The 21292-nt window shown below is 38.6% G+C and overlaps 1 protein-coding gene across 1 annotated transcript; it reads left to right on the forward strand.

Moving 5' to 3' along the window:
- Positions 1-317: 317 nt before the first annotated feature.
- On the forward strand, positions 318-21156 carry LOC104459422 (tetratricopeptide repeat protein 1-like; the record flags this gene model as incomplete). Its single annotated transcript, XM_010076648.1, has 6 exons — positions 318-704; positions 11842-11902; positions 13865-13977; positions 15605-15641; positions 17381-17529; positions 21090-21156. Coding segments are annotated over exons 1-6 (814 nt in total), but the record flags the coding sequence as incomplete, so codon positions are not given.
- Positions 21157-21292: the final 136 nt, after the last annotated feature.

Here is a 21292-nt window from a genome sequence, read left to right on the forward strand (position 1 = left end):
CGCGGTGCAGTGGGGCCTGGGGCTCGCTGCCGCGGTGGGCGAGGGGGTGCTGAGGCCTGTGGGTAGGCGAGTGTGTGTGACTTCAGCCCCACTGCAGAGGAGAAGCCGTGCTGTAGTGCGATGCCGTGGCGGTTCTGCGAATCTGAGCTTGTGAATTAACTTATTTATGGGACCAGTGTCCGGGCCCCGTGTCTAGTGCCCAGAGTCACCGTGTATAAGTCCCCCCCCTCTCCTGAGCGATAATAGTTTCTCTCAGGTGATGTCAGGAGTACTTTTAAAGACTTTAGAGATTTGTTTGCTGACAAGGCATTTATATTATGCTTATCGAGGGTTGTTTCTTTCCCATTTCTAAAAAACCTAATCCCTCCAAGGAGTCCAACATGGAAGAGTTTAAAGAGCCAAGTCCACCTGAAGAATTACTTGATCACTTAAAGCTTTCTGATCAGAAGTCTGCAGACACTGTCCCCAAAGATGCACAGAATCCCAAAAACATTGAAAGTGGATATGCACCATCTTCAGCCACAGATCCCACAACAGCAGATGAGTGTTTCCATGACTGTCATGACTCCTTTGAGGCAAAAGAACCTGTGTTGGATGACGAAGGGAACTTAGAGAATGATGAGAATAGCTCAAGGAAGCAAACAGAGCTAGATGAAGAATACTTACTAGAACTAGAAAAAGATATGCCAGAGGAAGAAAAACAGGTAATCCGAAATACCAATGTTGAATATAAAAAGATATATTTTCAGTGTCACATTTCTGAATGGTCTGTGACTGGCATGAAAATGGACCTTTAAAACTCTCTTGTGTGTCAAGTTTTACTGTTCTTAATTTCTTCTTTTAGGTAACAAATATTTTTGTTAGCTTTCCTTGCTGTTCTTAATCATTACATGCTGTTGCCGATTTTTGGCTACTTTGACCAGAGTATAAGGTTACTGTGGCTCAGAGAGATTATAAGAAACAAAAATCTCCCTGTTTCATTCCATTAAATGGGTGGTTTTGTTTACTTTCAGTGCAGTTACATTAGACAAAATGTTTAGGTAACAAACTGGATAATGTGGGGAGTAATGAAATAGGTCTTATGGGAAGTCCAACAGCCTCTGTAATGGTGTTTACTCCCATGTAAATCTGTGTGAACCACATTTTTTGACCCTCAGTGGTGTCACTTGACAGCAGTTAGTTTTCAGGGTTCTAAAATATTCTGGTCATCAAGTAGTTGGAAAAAAGATAGAACTTTTTTTTCTAGCTTTGAGAAAGCTTGTTAAATCACTTTCAGGATTAGACTGTGTTCACTTGAGTAAGGTGGTGAATTTCTGTTGGTAGTTATGTTCTCGTAGCAAATGGTGGGAGGCTTTCTACTGATTTATGGATTGGGTTTTTTTCCTAATTTTTTTCAACTTTAGTTAGCAAATGGTGGAGAATTACAGATATTAAACTAAAATCTGTGTCCCAACATACCACAGTTCTAATTCTTTTTTTTTAACACTGTTTTTTGACAAGTTATATAGCGTGGCTTCTTGAACAGATCATGTTTCAAAGAACTGATCCAGCCTCTTAAAATCTGATTGAATTATCCAAATGAGCAGTTATTTGTACTGAAAATTGAAATAGTGATGAAAAGTTCTACTGTATTCTTTGGCAGTTGGGCAGAAGATGGAATTCTGGTATATTGTAACTTAAGTGAAGGGAATACTTGAGCAAATTTATTTTATAGTCCTGTAGACTTTAATTGGCTTTTATTTTAATAAAGGAAATAGAGTCCTTACTGGAAAGCTAGCTGCACAATTTGGATCATAGGTAACATTGAATAACTAGTTATGATGAGGGAGGGAGAGAGTGGAGTAAGGAACGGCAGCTGACAAGAGAAGGTAGGCAGCATCTTAGGAAAGCATTGCTGCATAGGGGAAGATAGTGTATTGTATAGCTGTATAGTTTTTATTCTGGAAACTCACAAATCAGGAGCAGTAGAAGAAATTGCTACTGTAATGGACAAGTACTACTAGAATGAGGCATTTGATGAAAAAGAAGAAATGAATGGTCATATCAAATTAATTTTTTTAAAAGTGCGTAAAATATTAATGTTTTGGTGAATTTATAAGGGCTTATTACTGTTTTGTACAGGCAGGCCGATCTTTTCTCATTCAGTTGACTTGGCAAAGGTGGACCATGCTTTCTTAACTGTTGGCTAGCCTTATCTGTGTTGTGTAAGTAAATGAATGCTGGCTATACATTGCCCAAAAATGTTGGAAAGAGGGAGGATCTTGGCAGTAACTTGACTATGCCATGGTCTTACTATCAGCTACCGTAAATAGAGAATGAGGGGCAGAAATATGCAGAGCTAAGATACCAGAGGCAACCAAATGTCTAAATTGTTTGTTACAAACCAGTATACAGAAATTTAATTGAGTTGTGGCTTAAATCATTCCCTTGCTGGTAGGGTGGGATTTCTGACCAAAATCAGTGAAGACAAAAAAATTAGTTTTTCATCTGTAGTACAGATCATTATGCTAATGTACATGTTCCTTAAGGTGGAAAAGCAACATGGGACTAGTGGGGAAGTAGAACGTGGAAAATAATCTCATTGAAGAAGGAATGAGACTAAATGTAACACTTATCTGCTGCTTGTCCATGTGGAAATAACTTCATATCTCTTTTTCTCTCAATTTTGACATCTGTAAAACGGGCATAATGATGCTTACTGGTGGTGGGAGGGTGGGGAGGGTATCTCAAGAGGTTATCTGGTTCATCCTTTGCCCCAAAAGGGCCTCTGGAGGCCATCTAGTCCAACCTCCTGCTCAAAGCTAGATGAAATAAATAGATCAGCCTGCCCAGAGCCACACAGACATCTCAGAGCCTGGAGACTGCACAGCCTCTCTGAGCCCCTGTTCCAGTGTTTAACTGCCCTCATGGTGGAAACTTTTTTCCCCTCTTATTTAATTTCTTTTGTCGCAACTTGTGATCACTGGCTGTTATTTTTCTGCATGCCTACAAGAGGAGTCCACCTGTCTGCAGTGAAGTCTCCCCTGAGCCACCTTTTCCTAAGGCTGAACAAACTGAGTTCTCCAAGGCTGTCTGCTCAGGTCATGGTCTCCAGTGTCCAGACCATCTTGGGGGACCCTCTGGGAAGTCAGTATCTTTTTTTGTTGGTTTTTTTTTGTTGGTGGTGGTGGGGTTTTTTTGTTTTGTTGTTGTTATTTTATGGAGGGAACACCAAAACTGGGCACTTTCCAAATGCCTTCTCTCAGGTGCTGAACAGAGGGCAATAATCACTTTCCTTGACCTACTCACTACACAGAAAAAACATCACATTGTCCTTGCATCTTTTCCAGTTTACACTAAACAGTCCCTTTTTTCTACTTGTATTTATTGCTTGTACAACAAGGAGCATTGTCATCATGAGTCATGATGAGGCTTCTGCAGCAGCCTATGCAGCTTGAGAGTTTCGTAGACAAAATGCTAAGAGCTGGGGGGAATTTATGTCTTAGAGTTAAACTCTAGAAAGAGCAGCAGGCCTGGAAATTGGATGTCTTAGTTTTCATGCTGCTCTTGTCTCTGTTGTATTGTTAGGAAATAATTTAATTTTGCACATCAATTTTTGCCTTCTGGAAAATGAGCAAAAAAGTCATCAATGTTGAACACTTGCATTCAGCTTTGTGGAACTCCTTTGAAAGGTGATATGGGAGTACAAAATAATAACTGTTTAAAACTGGAAAGATTTCCTTGGAGAAAGTATTGAGACAGCTGCAGTTCTCATCTTTTTGTAGGTTTATTTCCAGTGGTATTGGGCAATTGTGCCCTTCAGCTTGGTTTATGATTATAACTAAGGAAATGGAGGGATACTATCTCTTAGTGTCACCATAACTATTAGACTGGCAATACTTGCATTGCGAGAGTATCTCTTGCATCTCTTCCATAGAGACCTTTCTCAGTAAATTATATAAGCAGTCTTTAAAATATAGCTATCTTTTTCTCTAACAAGATATTGTTGGTATCTCTTACAAGGAGAGCTTGAGAAATCCAGAAACTAGAGAGGAATTAGAAGTTTACAGCAGTTGTTGTAACTACCGAAGCAGCCCATTTGCATGACCTAACCCTGCGTCACTTTATATTCTCTGTGTAGCAAAACCATGGGGTGGGTCATCCCTGAATTGCCACTCCAGCTTTCCTCATAGTACTTGGAATTGATGGCTACAAATTTTATTTTATTTTTAAAAGTGAGATGTTCTATATATTTTGATTATGAAAAGAATCTGTTAAATGACTAAGCTTTTAAGAAAAACTACTGGAGTTACACTCTGAAAACAGCTGCTGTACATCCATTTATTCAGGGTTTTTGAAACATTTTAAAACCTTCTTCCAATTGCTCAAAAGAAAGGTCGTTTTTGAGAAGAAGGGCAGCTTTTTTTTTTTTTTGCTTTTTTTTTTTTTTTGCAGCTGGAGAAAATGAGGCAGAAATATTCAGCACTTGTTTATTTTCCTGTTCAGGTTGTGAGCAGACACTCAGCAGCAAGGCTGTTTGCTACTTAGGCAGTCCTGATTCTCAGCCCCCTGCTGCCTCCTGCATTGTGCCAGCACACCTCTCTGTGTGAGTGTGCAGTGAACCAGCTATGGGGAATGATTCAGATGAAAAATAATGCTGTATTTTTAGATCAAGGGCAATGCCAATAAAAGTACACATCAAATGGTAGCCTTGTGACAGCATACAGGGGTAGATGGATTTTCTTCAATTAGACTTCTTGCCTAAATGAGAAAAACTTCCCATGAACTGTGATTGCTGCACCAACCATAAACTATGTACTCACGTCAGAAGGAGAGATGGATGTTATCCTTGCTCAAATCAAATTTATGGAGCTACACCTTAATAGTTTGGTTTTTTTTAAACTAAGCCCATTGTTATCGTTTAGCAGCTTTAATAAATGAGTTCTTTTTAACTATGTTCTCCAGTAACTAGAGTGTAGAAAAGAAAGTCTGTGATTTATTCTGGAGATGCAAAGACAGATTCTAGTCCTTGCTCTGTGTGTTTATGCATATTCTGTGTGCAAGCTTTCATGGTAGCAGCTCTGGGTAGACATTCTCACCCAGCTGCTGCAGAGGTCGAAGTGAAGGAGCAAATGGTTGTGTGGTTTCTCTCAGTTATATTTCAAGAGCGCCATGTAGCGGGATTTCTAATTTTAAGCAACAGGAATTACTCCAAGGAAATAGTCCCGATACTGTAAGAAGTCTTCTCTGCACAATGAAGCAAAATAAGAACTTGAAGGGATATTAAGACACAAGCCTGCAAGAAGTATTCTTTAAAACAGATGTAGCGTAGAGTCTGGTTACTTGCCTGGACTTGCAGCTCTGAGCTTTCTAAGAATTAAGCAGCCTGAACCAAATTCATTTTTATAGGATTTTGTTGTTGTTGTTTCAAAAGCACACTGATTTGTGCCTCAGCAGAGGCACTGAGCAGTAAATTGCTTTTGATGCATTACAAACAGATTTTTCTGATTAGTTGTCATTGACAGTGATGGCTTTGACGTTGGTCTAGTCTGCAGAATTAATCAGAAGACACCCAACAGCTGTTACATGGTAATTGTTTCAGTCTGACCGGGCCCTCTTCTGGATGGACACCCATTAATTATGAGTTTATCCAGCAGCAAGATTCTGAATCCCTCATGCTCTTCCATCACGACAGATGTTGTCTTGTTCTTTGAGCCTTGTCTGGCAAATACTTAGGCACCTGGCCTAGTAAGCTCTTATTTTGGATGTAAAACACTCCTTTCCAGCTCCTGTAAGACCCTGGAATAAATATCTAATATTCCTCAAAAGAAGTTCCCTTCTTCAGGCTGTTGCATCTGCATTAGAGCTACAGCTGGCTGTAATCATGCTCAGCTTCTATTTTAACACTACGAAATGTGTCAGCAAGACAAGGGACACAGGTCTAGTAGAGGAGATTCTTGATTAGTATCTTGTTAGCAACTCTGTAAGAATTTAGTGAAACTGATCTTTGAGAAATGGTATTTTTGAGTTATACCTAAGATTTTTTCAGTTCTGGGCTAAACAGTAAAACTTTTGTTTTTTCTTTCTTGTTTTCTCCAGAAGTTCTAGGGTGCGTTAGAGAACATTGTCTTAATCAAGAAATTTCCTTTAAACCACTCCCCTCCTCACCCTTTCTTCCCCCACTTCAGGTTGATCTCATTGTTTTTCCATAAGTTATAGCTTCTGTATAAAATTTGCTTTTCTAGGGGCTGGAGAACTGATCTGGGATTTCTTCTGACATGGCTTCTCGGGTGTAGTCATTCATTTCAGCATTTGATGTTTTCCTAGTTCCATCTGTCCAATACAGTAGTATAGTAACCTTGACTGTCAAAGTTGCTGTTTTTTCTATAGTATTTACAAAATAAAAGCTAAGGTACAAAATGGAAGATGGGATACAGCGAAGCAAGTCATATTTTGGAGCAGTCCTCCAGTGTTGATCACTTGGAGATGGTCTCAGAACTCTTTCCAGGAAGAATTATGTGGTTGGACCTAAAAAACCAGATTATTAATGAATGAGACAAACCAACTGACTCTGCAGTGGTAAAACTTATTACATAAATTACTGACAAATACCAATAAGGAATATATCTTTTGTTAACAATTCCCATCAGCATTCAAAATTATTTTGTGTAGCAATTAAATTTGCAAGACAACTGGGATTTGAAGGCATAATGATGCAATCTAGTAAAACATAATGAAAGGTGATCCCCTTATTCAAATGACCTACTTTAATAACCTGAACCCTGTATACAGTACAGCACCAATATTAAATATGCTAGTGTTTTGGTCAAATTGGAGGAAAAGATGGATTGCTAGACTAAAACTGCCCTGTTTTATGGCTTGCAAAATAGAACAAAACATCCTGTTACATTTTCTGAGTTAATCAAAGCTCGGAGAAGTACATTAGAGAAGTATATCTGTATCTGCTAGAGTAATTAATTCCAAGTGCAGGTGAGAAGAACCTGGATAAAATGTGGAGTTATAATCTTCCTGTGTGATTTATAGTTCTTTGAGTTATGTTTTTAAACATATGTAAAAGTCTTTTGCTGGATGGCAATTTAATAGAAAAAGTGAAGAAGTATACTTTCATCTTTCTTTCAGTGCTGCTATCTGATGTTAGCCGTATTAGTTTTGCATTTCTCTGGAATATGCTGATACTGACAAATTTAGACCTTTTCCACTTGTGGTGGTGATGGATTAAGGGGTCAGCTCCACTTTTCTGCTTGAGGGTGTTGCCTCTGGAACAGGAACGACTGACTGGCATGTACTGTCGCTCAGGAATAGTCACAGTTAGTCTGGCATGTTGAATTAAACTGACTGGATGGATGTGACCTATTGTCTGTGGCAGTGCTGCTCACAATTTCAGGAGGAGGTAGGGATTTGGCTGTAGAAAGCCTCATGGCCTCTACCATGGGGTTACATGGTAAAGGCTGGCCAGAGTCTAGCAATGCTTGTTGCACTACCTCCTGAGTGGAGGGGGCAGATTTAGCACAGTTTCAAAGTGACAACTCTAGCAAGATTTGAAAAATTGGAATTCGAATCCTGGAATGCATGTTACAGCAATGGCTTCACACAACTGCAGGGGGAAGCAGATGACTACTAATGGATGACCTAGAACTAGAATTGGTATTTGAGGCTGAAAAATATATTCCTTATCTGTTTAAATTCCTTGCTTCTGTGCACCCTTTGAACTCCAGTAGTTTTAAAGTTGGCTGCTACTTGGTGACCGTACAAAAGGGTATATGAGATGCAGAGGTGCATTGTCACACTGTAGAAATAGCCTTACAGAGACGGGAGAGTGGGCATTTGCTGCTCTTGAGAAAACTGGAGCCAAGAACAGTTCCCTAGCAAAGTTAAATCAATTGATCAAATAAAATGCATAGGAACAGCCATAGGAAGCATAATTGGAAGCATTTCAAACTGAGGGTGTTCGTCCTTCAGCTCTCACCAGCTATCTTTAAGGATTTCACTTTGAGCACTTTTATTATATTGGTTACTTCCAAAACAAACAGTGAAATTGTGTAGGTTGCTGTCTTCTCTAATAGCAGAATAATGCTTTAATGCTGTTATTTTTAACCCTGAGTTTTTGTCAGAATAGCTGAGGTCCAGGGACTGTATTTGATGGCCTTTCGTTTGAATTGTTGTACTTTATTGTCAGAAGGCCAAGCTGTCTTTTCTCGTTACTTCAGATCAAGCCTTAATCTTCAGCACTTCTTGCTTGCCAGGCAGGTTTATGTTAAGGTCCTAATTTCTTCAGAGTATGGACAATTGTAATTCAGTATCCAAATCCCTAAACAGTTCTAATCAGATCCTTTAAGAATCATATTACTAGTTAAATGTAGTTATTTCTTCTGGACTTTAAAAATTATTTTTTTGGCATTGTACATCAAAAACTAATGCCTGCCACATAGAATTTGTGATCTTTGTATCAATAAAATTTGTAAAAACAAACCTTAAGATTTTGCTGACTTTGAATAACAAAATCAAAATGGTGTGTACGTTGGGGAAGTTGTGTGTGACCCCAATGTCATATATGAGCGGCCTCAAGCAACATAGTGGGTCAAGAGATCTTTTCCTTAGGTTGAGCATTCTAAGAGTTCAGTCTGACCTACTTCCCTCACTGAGGAAAGGGTAGCCTGCCCTGCAGCTACTTAAATCTTTTTCTGCAAAATGAGTGGGTGGGAGCACTGAGATGACATTGTGCAAAATTTGTCCCAAGGACAAGTCACTTGCAATTCTTTCACTCTGGGCTGATATGATCACAGTAAACTGATGACCAGTGAATTTGTAATTGTCCATTGACAGTGGAAATGCAGCATACTGAATGAAGAGGTTATTTCACAAATACATAGCGTGCTTTAGAGGGCAGTGCATTTAGGGTGTGACATACTAATACATATGCTTTCACATTTTGTGGAAAAGCCAGAGCAGTTAGATTTTAGGGATTGTCTGCTACTGTGTATCGCTTATGGGTCATACTTCAAATGCAAATCCAGAATGGTGCATGAGGTACCCTTTCGACTTCACCCTTTTGAAAAATACTGTGAAAACTTGTACAGTTTGTCACTTAAGGGACAGCCTGAAACCTGTAATACAGGGATATCCTGAAAATGTTGGTCAAGCTGTAACAGAAATACTGGTTTTGAACCAGGACTGCATTGCTTGCCTTGCTGCTTTCCAGGGAGCTGAGTAAGCTGCAAAACCATATACGGTGATCTTAACAATGCTGCTGGCATCTGGAACATGCTTAGACAACACCTTTTCTGGTCCAATAGTCGGAAGTGACCGCAAGACTGTCGCTGACATTTGTATGTCTGTAGCAGTTATGTGACTAATAGTCCTCTGTCCTTCAAGTTTGTATAGTTTGATTCACAGGCAAGAGGACATACAAAGGAACAAGCTTTTTGAGGAGAGTTGTATGAATCATCAGCTTCCCAGCGTGACAGTCCTTGAACTCTTCAGTTGCTCAGAACTTTCATCTGCCTGTGTTTCCCCAGCAAATGCGGCCATACAGCCACAGCCACCTTGGTCTTTTCTGTGCTGTTGAGACTCTAGGTCACAATCCTCTTGGCTATCTGAGAAGGAATCCTACAATTGAAGAATTTTTTTGTTCCTTTTACTCTTTTTTTTTTTTTTTTTTTTAATATAAAGCTTATTCTCCTGGAGCCTTCTTGCTGCAAATCACTTTTTATATTAGTATTTAATACCTAACTGGGGTAAACATGTAATGTTTTGTAACAATTTAAATAAAATTAAGCAAAATAATGATAATAGGTAAAGATTTTCATCCAGTGTATCTTGATTTTAGGGATTCTGCATCAGGCGACCATGCTGTAGTTCTCATTTTATAAAGAAAAAAATCTTTTGTTATTGTAGAGTTGTAACTCTGCCTTATGCAACACTGGTTCAGTTAATGGCACTTAAAGGCCAGTTCTAAATAGGTCATGAGCAATGAAGCTGGTAGGGCTAGTGTTTCAAGAATTTATCTTGAATGAGGGTTGTCTGTGCAGATCTTTCATGTTTTCCACTAGGATCTTAATCTCCAAACCTGTTCTGTGCTGAAATCTGACTGCTTTGTTCACTGATATGAAAATTACTTCTTGTGCTAATTTTCACTCTATAGGTATTCGAGATGTTTTAGAAATTTCTTTCGATGAAGGGCCAGCTGTGCGTGTGGCAGTGACCTTGCTGGAGCTGTTCTGTCTGGCACTTCGAAAGTTTGGGTATAGCTTTCAAATGGAGTTACGTACGCCCTGTGCTGAACAGCAGAATCCTGCACATGTACAAAGAATTAGTGCTTTTAATGCAGCTTGTGCCTTAACTGCTCAAGTCCGTTTCTGTGCTCGTATTTAGAAAGCACCAGCTGGCTTGTGTACATTGGTGCAAGTGACGCTGTGGAAGGACTTGTGTAGGCTTTGTCAATCCAGCTTGGAAGAAAATCAGTTTCTAAATAGTGGTGTGTGTTTTGTCTGACCTATGTTTTGTTTGTTTGTTTTTAATTGTGAGGAGTGATGAGTATTAGAAAATATATTTAGTAGGCAATAGGAAAAAAAATTTAGTAGTCTAGGCATGTATCGAAAGGGTCAGATAATATTTTACTGTGTAATTTTGTGTGTCATTGAATGCCGTTCCCCTGAGCCTAGTTTTCATAGCATTTTGACCTGTTATTACTAAGATGGTGACAGTGGTCGGGTGAATTACTTTCCAAAACCAATAGAAGCAAGAGGAGAGAACCTCTGATTTTGTATTGTTTGTCAGCTCCTTGGCATAGCTGTGAGATGGTGCAGTGCTCCACAGAGTACTATATTTAGCTGTTTCCAAGGAGATGTTCTGTGCGATATTGATAATTGCATTAATCCTTGATTTACACAATCTGCGGGAAAGGAAACTGCTCCTTTTCCTAGTGTTGGCTTTTTAATTGCTCAATGATCTGTAATTTATAGACACCTTTATTTATGTCCTTTGTGTATGCATGTGTGTTTGGGCAAAATCAGTGGTCAAATGATTATTTTTCTACCATAGAAAGGATTCATCAACATAAACGTTGCTTTTTGATGTTACTGTCTAACTTATCCTGCTTTGTTTTTACTTGTGTGAGGTATGTCTGCATGTGAAAGACTTCCATTGTAAATAGGTTGAAGAGATGTCTTGATGACATCCTGTGTTTTCTGTGTCAGAGGCTAAGAGCATTCATGTCGACTTTGCTTGTGCCAAGAGTACTGTTAAGATATTCATGGTTGAAAACACAACTCTGCTCAGCATGTGCAATTTTCACTGTATAACAGAACAATCTTCCTGTCTCTGTGTCTGATGGTTTAGTCACTCTCTGCATAAGAAATCTTTCAGGGCAGTAGTATCCATGGCCCTGTTTCTAATGCAGTCAGCTCAACCTGCTTTGTAATTCTGTGAAAGTAACAATGAATTTCCAAGGCGGAATTATTGCAACCAAAACTTTTGAGATTTACATCTAAAATATATTCTACATAGTTGACCTGCATTGATTGAATTGAGTTGGAAAGGAGAAGCAAACAGCCAGCTAAAAAGCTAACATATTAGTTCAAACATGTAATTCACTATGAATGCTCTTTCTGCATACTGTTGTCCATGACCTGGAGCTTTTTAATTGCCTTGTTGCTATACTCCAGTGTTTCATGGATATATAAAGTATATCATGTCACAATGACTACAAGCAATCTTGGTACTAGTTAAAATTCTTCAGGTTATATTTTATTCTGGTTTCCATTCATACTTTATTTGGAAATGCAGCTGACCTACTTGTTCATTTCAATTAAATACTTTGAGACATTGTCTTTTCTTTTGTAGAAAAGAAGAAAGGAGAGCACAACACTGAAGGAGAAAGGAAATGAGCAGTTCAAGAAAGGAGGTGGGTTGATAATCTTTTAACACCGTATGGATGTTAGAGAATATTAATACTTAGCCATCATGGTGATGTTGCAGAAAACCCATAGGAAGATCTCACATCTATCATTGTTCAAATGTATTATCTATACCATTTTTTTATGCAGCTCTAGAGAACAGAAGAAGATAGCAGACCTTAAGAGTTAAGTTTAAATCACAAACACTTGGATTACTAAAGGATTCTCATGAAGGCGAAGTGTTTAAATCCAAGAACATGATACAGAATTGACTGCCTTCCAAGAGCCAGGGTTTCTTTTACTAATCAAAAAAGGCTTCCATTAGGCTCTGAGTTTTGCTAATGAGAATTGATGCAGCACTCTGGCTCTGTAGCTCTCTCATACCTTTGTAAATTTGTATATTTTTATCCACTGACTCTATCTGTTAGACATTTTATTTGTGTGTGTGTACATATATATACAGGCATCTATATGTTCATATACATGCACAGATATCATGTACATCTATATATGCTTACATGTACATCTGTATACGTATATATATACACATATATATGTGTATATAGAGATGGACACATACACATACATACATATGTTAAAAAAAAAATCTAGAGTTATGTAGATTTCTAGCTTATGCCAGAACTGGACATGGTCTGAACATAGTTAATACATAACAACAGGGTTGAGGTCAGTAATATATAACAGTACCGATGCTTTTAATTAAAAAACACAAATTCAATTCACAATTAAAAAACACAATTTCATTTAATGTTCTGGTGGCTAGAGGATTCACAAAGAAACCAGGAAATGCAGATTCATACTTTCCTCAGTCAGCAGCGACACAAACAAGTAACTTCCCCTTCTTGGACGTATACCCTGATAACCAGACAGTGGCCTTCCTGTTGGAAGTCCCTTATTGTGTGCTAAGGGAGCAAGATTCCTGGGGAATGATTTACCATTTCAGGCAAGTATCAGAGCAGGCAGCAGGGAACTGCTCAGACCATGAAAGCTGCAAGCCTGTGATGTTGACTGAATCATCCTGTGAAGTCTCATCCATAGCCTCTTGACACATTCTTTGGCCGATCTTTTCAGTGTACCTGTGCCTGCCAAAGTGCTTACTAATCAGAAATATAGATCCTTTTAAGTACCTGGATGGTGACCAGCTAACGTGCACAGAAACAATTGCTCTGTTTTGAGAACAATGCACTTATCAGCTGTCAGGGCATTGTTCAGAGTCAGCATAGGGCCTTTTCCCTCTTGACTCTATCTTTATTAGAAAATTAATACCTTGATAATCCCATGTGCTTTACCACTGGTCCTTGCTTTAGACCAGACTTGATGACCTTCGGGTGATAAAGGGTTTGTGGTGACTGACCTTTAAGTCAGTCATGGAAGATGATGTGGCAAATGAAATATCTCCATATCTCCTTTGAACAGGCATCGGTGTAGTGACATGTTTTAGCACATGCTTCCTATCAGATCAAGGATATGCTTAATCTAAAGAGATTCTACCTCTAAACTATAAGGAAACAACTTCAGGGATGAGAGTAGACCCTGAACAGGCATCCTTTGAACAGGCATCCTTTGAACAGGCATCGGTGTAGTGACATGTTTTAGCACATGCTTCCTATCAGATCAAGGATATGCTTAATCTAAAGAGATTCTACCTCTAAACTATAAGGAAACAACTTCAGGGATGAGAGTTATGCACATCATGCTGCACCTGTTACGTTAAGCTCGGGACTATGTTTCTGCTTTTACAAGGGTGTTGATTTTGAAATAATTAGTTGACATTGATCTATGTGCTACTTAGTAATGCACTTTGTCTGAGAGCAGATACTGATTCTGGTTTAATATTGCATCATATATTGAGAAATGTTTCCAAATAAATCTTCACCATGTGGTTCACTGACTGTATTGACATTTGAGATCAATGGTCTGTTTTGTTTTTTTCCTTGTTGCATCTGCAGACTATGGAGAGGCAGAAGACTCTTACACAAAGGCTCTGCAGATTTGTCCAGCCTGCTTCCAAAAAGATAGGGCTGTTTTGTTTTCAAACAGAGCTGCTGCAAAAATGAAACAGGTGAATATTCTTTTTATTTATGAAACACTATGTATTGATTATATGACATGCAATAATGAAGTCATTAGGGGTGCACAAAGGATTGCAAAGGAATAAAGCTGTTTGCAGGTTTTGCTGCTCGCTCAGTCTGCCAAGCTCCCAGTAGAAATACTGGTAGACTTGGTTTTACTGGGAATTAATATAAACCTGAAAGTTGCAGCTGGAACAGCTGTTCAAAGTTACGCTGCTGCATTATGTTTAAAATACTGATTTTTCTTTCATTCTCTCTATTTTAATGAAATTCAAAGTTCATGTGGAATAGATGTCTTTCAGCGTGTTTAGTGTGTTGTAGAACACAATCTGTCTGAACAGAAACTTTCACTTCTTTAAAAAGAGGAGATATGAATAATTCAGGAGAAATTGCTCTGTATTTTTGCCTTTGTTTTTAAGATTAAATTATTATAGAAAAATAGTACAGTAACTCCTGTCCTCAGTTTACTCTTCTTCAAAGGGAACTTTCTTGCAATTTTCCTCCACTATTGAGACAGATGCACCTCTGTTTAGAAATGTACCTTGCAGCCATATTTAGGCATAAATAAATACTCAGCATAGAGTATTCTTGTTTGGCTAGAACTATCTAACTTGCTGTGGGAATACTGAATTGTTTGAGCAGACAAGGAAAAAATGGGATAAAATCTGTAATAACAGAAGCTGGAACCTTTGAAATATGAAAGCTGTAAACTGAAAAACCTTGTCATAATCCCGATGTTAACTATTCGTATCACTGGGAAACTAATCCAGTAGTCCCCAAAGGTGCCCAATGTGATAAAAGAACTGTGCACGAACTACTGTATCTTACCAGTATAGGTCAGTGGAACCTGACCAGTACGTTACTCGGGGCGGGGAGGAGAGAGAAAAAAAAGCTCAAGAGACTTTCTTCTGTGAGACAGCATCTGTTTTATGGAGGAGAAAATCGTTCCTTAGGTGCAGACAGATTACTACTACTTAGATCGACAATACAACCACAGAACAGCCTGATTTTTTATTTATTTTTTTTTAAGCCCTATTAGTTTGGATGAAAATAGGATTTCTGACTCAGCTCTTTTGTCTTTTATTTTTTTTTCTTGTTTCATTATAAGCACATTGCTCTCATATTCTAACTATGGTTGTCTGGGTGCACTGAAATCTTGTCCCTGCTGCTTCTGGAAATCTCATGCATTGTCCCTTGCAGAGAAAGCTGTGTTAGCGCTAAAGGCAGTGTCTGCTTTCCAAATGTCTTCGTTTGTAGAGAAGTATTTATCTGGGAGTTTTGGGAACCATCTATTCCAACCCCTTAATTAATTGACAAAGGTAGAAAAGCTGTAGCTGGGTTAAGCCAAGGCCTGCAGATGTGACTCAGCGTTTTGACTGTAGCGTGCTGCCGGCTGTTCAGTGCAGAGCAATTAGTGGGGCAGCCGTGCAATCTGAACACTGGCAGCCTTCACAGAGAGGAAGCTAATCACTGGTAAAGAGCTTTACATCAGAAGAAAGGTATGAAAGAACATCCCAGCTCCTTGGAATGCCAGACAAACCTTTTTGCTTGCAATTGTAAATAATCTCTTTCCCAAGAAATATGACTTAAATATAACAAAACTATTTTGTGTTCTAGGACAAGACAGAAGCTGCCCTAAGTGACTGCAGCAAAGGTATGACTTTTTTTTCTGTGTGCTGCTCCTGTGCCAGATCTTTCATACATAAATTACACCAGTTAGTGCCTTACTGCAGAGCTGTAATTTTAAGCATAAGGATCTTTAAAGAATTTATAGAAAGCTGTGGTAGAAGACACTTGAATCTAGAATTATTTCAATAATTTATAATACTAATTTTGTAAAATGTCTGTCAAAGTTTTCGTGTCCATAATAATTTACTCTCTATTATCTTGTGCCAATAAGGCTCCTGTTCATACTTGTTTTTAATAGGAAAGTCTTTTTATTAAGAAAGCTGTTTCCTTAACACCTGCTATTTTAAACCCACTTCCACCTGCCATTGCCCCCCAGATCTTGGTTTAATCCCAGGTTCCAAAGAACCATGAGGCCTTACAGAATTAAATTTTGTGATAGGCTTTTGCTTTGTCACAAGAGCTTATGCTCTCCTGTTCTTGTCCTGCATAGTTTTCTCTCTGCAACTCCTGGTGAAATCATTTCAGCTGTGCATTGCTTTATTACTTCCACCCACTCACCCATGCTCGAGTATTTGTTAAACTCCCCATGACAGCTGGGGAAAATGTCCCAATTGCCAATCGGAAAAATAATCCAATGGCTGTGTGCCACTACAGCTTGTATGGTAAATATGTATTTGTACATGAGAAAACTATTCTTGAAGGTAACAAATTCTAGCTGGCCTCAGTCACTTTGGGGTTTTGCCTTGTTTGGTGGTGGTGCATTTTGAAAAACACTTCTGCTAATTTTCTAGTGGCTGAAAGGGAATCAGTCTGCTTTGCAGCAGTGAGGCTTAAACCTACCATCGCTTGACATTCCCCAGGGACTTGGCTTACAAACTGCAATGCAACACTTGGAGCACAGCAGAGCAATTCACACCAACCTGCAACTTGCTGACTGTAGCATTGTCTTTGTCCTTCCAGAAGAAATAAGCTAGAATATTTAGCTAGTTCATCCTAGATTTAATTGTCCTGAGAACCATTCTAATGGTTAATAATTATAAACTGGGCAGTCTTTCATACTGTCTTTTTCTATGATGAAAAATGGATTAAGAAATTATTGAGAAATTACCATTTGGAGGTTGCTGTTAAATTCAGCATTCAGTCTTAACTGCATCTGTAAACATGGTCATGGCTGCCAAGAGAATAAGGAGAGGAAAAGTTTAAATTCAGTTAGTATGCCCCTTTGCTAACTTGTAGAGCTAATATAACTGTTTGTGGATTCCCAGCCCAATTTTGACTGTTTGATATTAAATTCAAAATAACACCAGTCGTATTCCTGGAGCTTGTCTCAACTTGAACTGAGATAAGCAGGGAAATGCTTATTTTCCCTGCTATTTTTATCTTTACATATATTTAACTTTAGCTGTAATTGAATAATATATGCTTGTTAAATATACAAAAGTTGAAAAATATCTTACAGGTCCTTAAAATTTCTGAAGCACCACTTAGAATCTGTATATAAATAGTATTGCACAATTAAATGTTTGTGCACTTCTATCTGTGATAGTTTGTAGACATTAAATGAAATACAATAATTTGCATTAGGCTTTCACAGACAGGTATATGCCTTTCTAAATTATGATTTAGCTTTTAAACTGTGACTCTGCTTGATTCTGAGCTACATTATAAATATAACTATTAGGAATTTACTACAGACTTAAGAATTCATTTGAGTGGTGTAGAAATGTTTCAGGTAAAATACTGTGATTTGTTTTTGTTTTCTAGCAGTGGAATTAGATCCTAACTATATTAGAGCTTTGCTGAGGAGAGCAGAACTATATGAAAAAACAGAAAAACTAGATGAAGCTCTGGAAGATTATAAGGCAGTCCTAGAAAAAGACCCATCAGTTCATCAAGCCAGAGAAGCTTGCATGGTAAGCCTTTTTAGTATACTTTGGCCCAACTTTAAGCCCAGGTCTTTCCTTCTAAATATTCAGTGCTGTTTATACAAGCAGATTCATATGCAGTGGTGATAACTTTTTTTTTTTTCCGAGTCTGAAAGTGTAGTAGTTTTCTCATCTGGTTTTGCATAGGGAAGATTACATGAACTGCCACAACTTCCATGATAAGTCTCAGGTCCATAAAGCATAGTCCTCTTTTTACCTTTGTAAAATGAGTGAAGGTAAATGTGCGTTCTGAGCTGTAAGCATGTAATTACATGTTTAGATGTTGAATAACGTGCACACACGCACACTGTGTTACAGTTTTCGGATTGAGACTGTTACTTGTATTTATCCATGTGCTAGAAAGGGTTGCCTGAACCAGTGCTGCATTTTAGTAGCCAACATTTCAATAAGGATCTGCAATTTGGAGATCAGAATATAAGCACTCTATAACACAGTTCTTGATAGCCATTTAATTAGTGGGAGTCTGGTTTTCTTTCAGTAGAATTATTTTTATGATTGCTAAATTTGTAGTCAAATGCCTTTATGGCATAATTAAAAAATTACTTTTTCTGATTACTTGATTGTATAACTTTGCGAATGGCAAAGTGACAGGATTCTCTCAGTCTGCATCTATGTTTGTAGCTACTTTAAAATACTGATATTTTTGTTTCTTGATTTAGCTCTTTTCTGATTTTGTTCTTTGCTATGCCTTGTGTGTGTATTGGCCACTTTGAGTTATTTTACTAATAGTGACTGAAGTCTGCTACGTAATCTTCAAAAACGTAGCCTTTCACTGGAAGAAAAAGGTACCTTGTGGTTTCAAACAGCACTTCCTCCTGATTCAGTTACTTAGTTCTAAAAAAAAAGAGGATTCAGCAGCTTAGTACTGTGTTCCAATGTCCACTTTCAATCGATTTAGAAATACTGCAGGATTAAACATTTCTTGCAGAATCTTTGTCATATCTCTGTAGGTATAAGGAAAAATTTTCCTTGGCCTTTAGGATATGTCAGCTTGGATGAGAAAAGGTAAACCCCTAGCACTTTCTGAAACCCCAATCTAACATGTAAATAACCCCTACTCAGTGGGGATTTAAAGTCACTGCCACAGCCTGCTGATTTGAGGTTTTAAGTAACTCTTTGTGTAACATACTAGCAGGAAGTGATTTTTCTAGTGATACGTAGCATGTTCATGCCCGGTGTGGAAAATAGCTGTGGATTTGACAAGTTCAGAAGGTCTTTTCACAAGGGTAGCAAGAAGGGAAATTTATTTTGTGCAGAAAGCTCCTCTTACAGGCTGCTTGCTGTTTTTATTTTTGAAAAGAGGTCATGAAGGCTGTGTTGAAAGGACAAATGTGGTAGAGATGTGGCCCTGCAGCCTGTGGTTTTGAGGGAACATGTACTAATGAAAGTTAGCCGCTATAAAAAGTAGAGTGGTGGTCACATTTTATCAAAGTGTGAGCTTCAGGTCACGGTAGGTGAATGGCTTGCAAGCACCAGAGAGCCTGGAAAGAGCTGACCATCATCTGCAGGGAAAGCAACAACCAAACTGGTCTTTGCTTACATTTTAAGATAAATTGATGCAATTTTAAAATGTGATTCTTAGTTGGGCAGCCAAATTCATATGCCAATACTTTATTTATATCTGGTTAAATTTTCAGAGGGCATCATTATTTTAGTTCAGCTTCACATCAGCAAACTTGCAATGTATTCTGCCTCATAAAGGGAAAAAAAAAAATCATTTGCTTCACCTGTAAAATTATCTCCAAAGCCACTTTGAATATGTGGATACAGAAAGATTTTTTTGAAAGGCTTAGGTTTAATTGTTTTAACTCTCCATTTGGGAAAATAAATCATTAGTAGTGATTTCCCCTCCCCCCTTTCCCCATACTATGGTGTTGAAGTGACAGATTAGAAACTGCTTTTATAGCATATTAGACAAGAAGCCTTGCCTGCAATTACTTCCTTTGGGACTGGATCAGTTGCACTGATGGCAGAAAAATATTCTGCTTTAACTCTGTAACTCCTGTTAGTGTAAGGGTATGGTTTCATGGAACAGCTAAACGGATCTACTGACTGCCTGCTGCTTACAAAGCTGCCCAGTTGCTTTCCTCCTGCTAGCCCTCATACTAGCTCGTGTCTGACCCCAGGGGACGGCTGGTTCTATGTAAGAGTCTGGCAGACAACAACTCTGCTAAAGGGAGAAAACAGCAACAAGTGAGCAAAAAAAAGCCAGCAACCAAAAAGCCTCAAAGTAAAGACTTTTATATTGCCTTGGCTTTTTGCAGCCAGACAAGTCGTACTGCAAACGCTAGTGAGAAGGCAAGAAGATGTGGTCAAGGCAGTGCAGGAATTGGGGCCATCCCTTTTGGCAGCACCCACTGACAAGGTCAGTTTACTGTGCTGTGAAACAACCCCCTGATGCTTGTTGCATGCATCTGGTTGAGAGCAGGAGAGCACTTTATCACCTAGCTCTTGGCAATGGCTTCATAAATGACAAGCTTGTCAAGGATCATTACTGCATGGGTAGTGAATGTCATGGGTCCATCGCAGTCTAGAAAAGAGTATTTGTGTTGGCCTTGCTTGTAGTCTCCTAGCTGACACTATGGCTTATTTGATCCAGGAATTCAGCCAAGGAGTCTGCTGACATTTCTAAAGGAAACGATGGGGTTTAGTTTCTGTAGCTTGTAGTCTTTTAGCATTAGACTTGCTCCAAAGTGAGGCATAGTGTAATCTAGCTGGTTACTCGGTAAAATAGGCTTAGTGTATAAGGAGTGCATTCCAGCAGCTCATCGTGCAATCTGATCATGTGAAGATCAGACTGTTATGAACCACCAGTCAGGACTCCACAGATTAAGACTTGGTAACGCTGTCAGTACTTGGTACAAAATGTAAGGGGTTTAAAATACATATTTTGCCTGATTAGAACCCCGCAAAGTATAGATACTATCCTTTATAGCGCTTGCAAAACTACAGTTTTCTTTCAGTGAGTATGCCTCTAATAATCTCACAGAAGAGCCCTTGCTCTGTAGCCAGTGGAGATTTGAGATAAAGAGACTCAGAAACACCGCTGCTGTTCTTCCTGGCCATCTTTCAGGAGTGTTTTAGAACGATCAGTTATTTATTCTTAATTTTTGTAGCTGCAAAGTACAGAGGTTGACTGTTACATATACCTTCTGCTCCTTGACCTCGTTTTACTAGGCAGAGGCTTTAGGCCCACATGTGGTGCAGAACACTTTGTACAAAATGCCCTCAATTTACACTGCAGTGGGATTTAGGACATTCTGCCCTGAGCTGGTCCTGTTCTTTCTCAATTTTCAGGGTAGAACCAATCTTTTGAGACTGAAGCTTAAAACTCCCTTCTTGAAAAATTTTTAAGGAAATATTGCCAGCTAGTTTTTACACTTTTTAAAATATTCATAATTAAAAAAAAAAATTCCAGCTGTAATGGTGACTCCACATGTGTGGTTAACATATCTAATATGTAGGAGACTACGCAGCTTCTCTTTATTGTAGGGTAAAGTGCATTGCTCTTTGCAGAAATACTGCAGCATTTTTCCCCCTCACTGCTAATGAAAATGATGCATCAAGAGAATCTGAAAATTAGCTTCATTCACTGTTAGAGCACATCTTTCTCCTTCCTGTACGTAGAAAATATTTCACATACTGCTTTAGGGAATGTCACGATCCTGTTAAATGACAGTTTAAAAATACTAAATACCCAGTAGTTCACAGAATCACAGAATGTTAGAGA

This window comes from Pterocles gutturalis, unplaced genomic scaffold (assembly GCF_000699245.1).
Source record: "Pterocles gutturalis isolate BGI_N339 unplaced genomic scaffold, ASM69924v1 scaffold46013, whole genome shotgun sequence".
NCBI classification, from domain to species: domain Eukaryota; kingdom Metazoa; phylum Chordata; class Aves; order Pterocliformes; family Pteroclidae; genus Pterocles; species Pterocles gutturalis.